This window comes from Phaethon lepturus, unplaced genomic scaffold (assembly GCF_000687285.1).
Source record: "Phaethon lepturus isolate BGI_N335 unplaced genomic scaffold, ASM68728v1 scaffold437, whole genome shotgun sequence".
NCBI lineage: Eukaryota > Metazoa > Chordata > Aves > Phaethontiformes > Phaethontidae > Phaethon > Phaethon lepturus.
The window spans coordinates 4903-10259 of record NW_010553782.1 but is presented as its reverse complement, the minus strand read 5'-3'; the positions used below and the strand labels follow the sequence as shown (position 1 = coordinate 10259).

At 61.6% G+C, this 5357-nt stretch overlaps 1 protein-coding gene across 1 annotated transcript in view; it reads left to right on the top strand.

The window, feature by feature from the left end:
- The window catches only part of MAF1 (MAF1 homolog (S. cerevisiae)), a gene marked incomplete at its 3' end in the record, with an annotated part of 6842 nt that extends 1634 nt beyond the window's left edge, over positions 1-5208 (top strand). The window contains exons 2-6 of the mRNA XM_010291610.1: positions 1638-1766; positions 2580-2745; positions 3785-3906; positions 4445-4564; positions 5089-5208. Of these exons, the coding sequence (XP_010289912.1) occupies positions 1638-1766; positions 2580-2745; positions 3785-3906; positions 4445-4564; positions 5089-5208 (657 nt within the window). The remainder of the gene's footprint in view (positions 1-1637; positions 1767-2579; positions 2746-3784; positions 3907-4444; positions 4565-5088) is intronic.
- Between the last annotated feature and the right edge of the window lie 149 nt (positions 5209-5357).

The following is a 5357-nucleotide window of genomic DNA, read 5'->3' as shown; positions in this document are numbered from 1 at the left end:
GTTCGTGCCGACCATCGAGCAGCCTCCTGGAGAACCCCAGAAAGGAGCGGTGTTGGGACGATTCGAGGAACTTCCTCGCCAGTCACCGCGTGGCCCAAGAGCCTGGAAAATCTGGAAGGAACTTTCTGTTTGAATCGTGGATGTGATGCTGGTGCAGGCACTTGGCTGCCCAGCGGCCCGTGGGGTTGTCTTGCCTCCCAGCTTCTGTTGGGCCACCTCAGGCTGGGATCAGTAAAGCTGATTGCCTTGGGAGGACCAGGGTGCTTTTTTGTACAGTTTGTACGTAGAATCATCGAATGGTTTAGGTGGGAAGGGGCCTTTCAAGGCCATGTAGTCCAACCCCCACCATGAGCAGGGACATCCCCAACCAGAGCAGGGTGCTCAGAGCCCCGTCCCAGGGATAGGGGATGGGGCATCCATCACCTCTCTGGGCAGCCTGGGCCGGGGGTTCACCACCCTCATTGTGAAACATTTCTGCCTTAGATCTAGTCTAAACCTCCCCTCTTTCAGTTCAAAACCGTTACCCTTGTCCTGTCGCTACAGGCCCAGCTAAAAGCCCTGTCCCCACCTTTCTCCTCAGCCCCTCTCACCCTGCCAGCTGCAGGAAGGTCTCCCCGGCGCCTCCTCTGCTCCAGGATGAGCCGGCCCCCCCCCCGCCCCCCCAGCCTGTCCTCCCAGCAGAGCTGTTCCAGCCCTCGGAGCGTTGCTGGGGCCTCCTCTGGCCCCGCTCCAGCAGGTCCGTGTCTCTCCTGTGCTGAGGGCTCCAGAGCTGGACGCAGCCCTGCAGGGGGGTCTCCCCAGAGCGGGGCAGAGGGGCAGAACCCCCTCCCTCGCCTTGCTGGCCACGCAGCTTTGGGGACAGCCCAGGACACGGGTGGCCTTTGGGTTGCGAGCGCATGTTGCCAGCTCTTGTCCAGCTTTTCATCCACGATTGTTCTTCTCTTAGAGCTGCGCAATGGGACCTGCCGGTCACTCAGAAAAGCTTTTCGGATACCTCTGACAGGGTCCTTCTGGCCACGCTGCATGCATCGATGCTCAGCAGCTCAGGAGCTGGCAGCCATCTCAGCTGAGGTGGCAGTGAGAGCTCCTTCTGCCAGGCGGGCTGCGAGGGAGTTGGTCCTTCGCCAGCTGTGGATCTATTTTTGATCCTGGCTGAAGGGATCCTTTTCAGGCTTACTGCTGGCATTGGTTTGGCTTGCTGTGCCACCCCAGCAGTGAGGCATGCTTTCTGCATCTCTTGAGCTTCCCGTGCTAGCAGAGAGGCAGGCTGCACAGGGAAAGCTCTTTGGGATGGCTCCGATGTCCCTGGAAGAGCCATTCCACTCAGCCAGCCTCTTGTGTGCCGCCTTGGAGTGAATCTATATACCATGCATACGTACGCGCACACATACGTGCATACATGTAAGTAAATGGGCTTGTGGCAGCCCTGGTTGCCTTGCGCAGAGCTGAGACCAGGCGGTGTGGGGAAGGTCGCTCCTGGGGACCGGAGATCCTTTGGCCGTGCTGGCTGCCTTGTCCGAGTCCCCACCACCGCGGCAGCGCTGGGCCGGCACCTTCGCGGTGCTGCTGGCTGGGTCCTGCCGCTGCTGGGCTGGTGGCTGGGCTGGCCTCAGGTGTGGTGCTGTGTGTCTCCCCAGGATCGAGAGCTACTCGTGCAAGATGGCTGGCGATGACAAGCACATGTTCAAGCAGTTCTGCCAGGAGGGCCAGCCGCACGTGCTGGAGGCCCTGTCGCCTCCTCAGACCACGGGGATCAGCCCCAGCAGGTACCATGGGCTGGGCTGGGGGTAGTTATCTGCTGCGCTCCGCACCAGAGGCAGTGGCATGTCTGTGAGTGGGACGTTGGGATTTGTGGAGGGAATGACCCTTTGTCAGTGGCTGGCCTCATTTCTGTGGTCCTGGGCTGGCTGCTCTGCTTGTTCATAGAATCACAGAATCACTGAGGTTGGAAAAGGCCTTTAAGATCATTGAGTCCACGAGTTAACCCAACACTGCCAGTTAAACTGAGTCCCTGAGCGCCGTGTCCACACGTCTCCCAAATCCCTCCAGGGTGGTGGCTGCACCACTGCCCTGGGCAGCCTGTTCCCGTGCTGGACAACCCTTTCGGGGAAGAAATTTTCCCCAATATCCAATCCAAGGCAATTGAGGCGTTTCCTCTCGTCCTGTCGCTTGTTATTTGGGAGCAGAGACCGACCTCCACCTCGCTACACCCTCCTGTCAGGCAGCTGCGGAGCGATAAGGGCTCCCCTCAGCCCCCTCTTCTCCAGGCTGAACACCCCCGGCTCCTGCAGCCGCCCCTCTCAAGACTCATGCTCTAGAACCTTCTCCAGCTTCGCTGCCCTTCTCTGGACTCACCCCAGCACCTCAGTGTCTGTCTTGGGGCCCAAACCCGAACATGGAATTCGAGGTGCTGAGTGCCGGGGCACAATCCCTGCCCTGCTCCTGCTGGCCACACCGTTTCTGACACAAGCCAGGGTGCCTTTGCCTTTATTGGCTACCTGGGCACACTGCTGGCTTGTAGTCAGTGTTGGCCCAGCCCGTGCTGGTGACACCGCTAACCCTGCCGTTCTGCCTCCCAGGCTCAGTAAAAGTCAGAGTGGCGATGAGGAGGGACCCCTGAGCGACAAGTGCAGCCGCAAGACCCTCTTCTACCTGATAGCGACGCTCAACGAGTCCTTCCGCCCAGACTACGACTTCAGCGCTGCCAAGAGCCACGAGTTCAGCCGGGAGCCAAGCCTCAACTGGGTACGTGAGCAAAGCGCCCTGAGTCAGGGCAGGTCCTGCACCCCTTGCTCAAGAGGCCTGCCGTGCTGCTTGCTTCTGTCCTGGAAGAGCAGGCAGCGTGGATCTGGTGCGGGAGCATCCGGCACTCTGGGGAGCCCCACAGCACGGACGTGGTCCCGGGTAACCGTTCCCAGGGCATGCCTCGCTCCCGCCTTCGGCAGTGCCAACCCTAGGACGAGGCAGTCCTCATCCGTCCCAGGAAGGAAGGACTGCCGTCCTGGGGTGTTTTCCTTCAGCAGCAGCAGCCTTGCTCTTCGCGCTCCTTTGGGAATGGCCTCTCATGAGCAGGGTTTTCCATGCCAGCCTTGGCTGGGCTGCTCTTTCCCAGGGCAGCTATTTGAGGAAGCAGGGGTGAGGGCAGTGCCAGTGGCTTGAGTCCTTCCTGCAGAGGACTGCCCGCTCTGCTGTCTGGTGCTTTCATCCCTGTGCCCGTAGTGCTGGGGGCTGAACATGGCTTTACCTCGCGCCAGACAGAGAGGTGGCTCTGCAGGGCCTCCAGGTACTGCTCTGAGCACGCTGTCCCTCCCGGCAGCTGCCAGAGCCTCTGTCTGTCTGTCTGTCTCCTGGCTGTCGGGGTCTGGCAAGGCTGCCCTTGTCATGGAGGCAGATGGAGCAGGAAGCTTTCTCTCTGACCGGGGAAGTTTGCCCTGTTTGCAGAGAGCCTTCGAGGAAGCTGCCACGCTCTCTGCTGGGAGAGACTTGGACTGCCTGTGTCCCGGAAATCCTCTGATGGCTTTTCCCTCTCCAGCCGTCTTACTTCCCTGCTGCCCATCTCCTTGCCTCCCCCTGAGGGCCCTGAATCGAACACGGCAGTCCCTGACCACCTTGCTTCTCCTTGTCCATGGTCATTGTCAGGCTCCGGCGTCTCCCCTCGACAGAGGAGGGAGGAGGAGGATGCGCTGTGTGGAGCGTGGGAGGGAGGTGGTGGGCGGGAGGTGGTGGGCAGGAGGGCAGGCAGCGCTCCTCTGCTCCTCTGACGGGCCCTGCTCGGTCTCTCTAGGTGGTGAACGCTGTCAACTGCAGCCTCTTCTCTGCCGTTCGGGAAGATTTCAACGCCCTGAAGCCGCACCTGTGGGATGCTGTCGACGAGGAGATCTGCCTTTCGGAGTGTGACATCTACAGGTAACGGGGCAAGCGCTCCCCCCGGGCCTGCAGCCTGGCCCCTTTCATCTGCGCTATCCTCTGCAGAGAAACAGAGGTATTTTTCAGTAAAAGGTTACCTTTTGGCGTGCTCACCTGTGTGTGTGTGAGAGGACTTCCTGCTGGAGCCAGGCAGGGTGTCTCCTCACCGGAGAGTTCCCTGGCTCCCTGCCCTGGAGGGAACGCTGCTGCCATCCCCTCCCACGCAGAATTTCCACGCCCTGGAAATGTGCGCCGCTGGCTGCACTGGCTGGGTCTCGCCCTCCTTCCAAAGGCAGCCCGGGGGCACGGCGTGGCTCCTGCCGCCCACGCAGGCTGGCCGACTAGTCTGACTAGCCCTGTGCTGCCTGGCTCTGAGGACACGCGCTCGCTCCTGCCTGCTCTCTGCCCGCCGAGGCGGCTCTGGGCTCACCCAGTCTCCCCCTTTCCTTCCTCCAACGTGCAGCTGGGGTGGGAACGGGGTTGGCGCTGGGAGCAGAGTCCGGCGCGGTGTTTCTCATGCGTCTGCTTGGTGTTGCAGCTACAACCCCGACCTGGATTCGGACCCTTTTGGAGAGGATGGCAGCCTCTGGTCCTTCAACTACTTCTTTTACAACAAGAGGCTGAAGCGGATTGTCTTTTTTACCTGTCGTTCCATCAGGTCAGGCCACGTGACATCTCTGAAGTCACCCTAAAAAAGAATTGCCTTGCCTGTTCGCAAGCTGTGTCGCTGCAGGGGAGGAACCTTTGGCCCCCGCTGAGGCCCTGAGCTGGGTGTGGTAGATAAGTGCTCAGGAACTGCCCTCCCAGCACTGCCGCGGCACCGCTGCCTGCGCGCCAGGCTGGCCAGGGAGAGTGGAACTCAACCAGAGCCTGGTCCCTCCCGAGATGCATGTCACCGCTCGAGTCTGGAGGACAAGCTGAAGAGAGCCGTGGTCCCCGGGGAAGGGGTGGCACCAGGCTGCTGCTCGTGGGCACGCCGGGGTGCATACGGGGGGCACCAAACCCTTGGGGGGCCCTGCCGGAGGCCAGCCCCTCCTTCCCATGGGCTCGGCTGGGATGCAGAGGAGACTCTCGGCAGGGACCTAAGCCCACTGGAGAGAGGAGCGGGATCTCCCCTGCGGACACGCCGTCGTGGAGGGGCGCCAGCTGGGCGCTTACGTTGTGCTGCCCTTTTTCCTCCAGTGGGTACGCATACACGCGCTCGGAAGCTGGCAACGAGCTGGACATGGATCTTGGTGAAGAGGACGCAGAGGAGAACAGGGATGCCGGCGACACCGAGAGCGGCAGCATTGAGGAGGACAGGTGTGTGAGCTCAGTGCACCGGCTCGGCCCGCTCCGAGGGGAGAGGGGCTCTGGTTCCCGTGGGTATGGGGGGCCAAGGGCTCCGGCCTGCTGGGCCTGAAGTTTCTGCCTGGCTGCCCCGGGGCTCGGAGCTCATCGGGGCCGAGCTG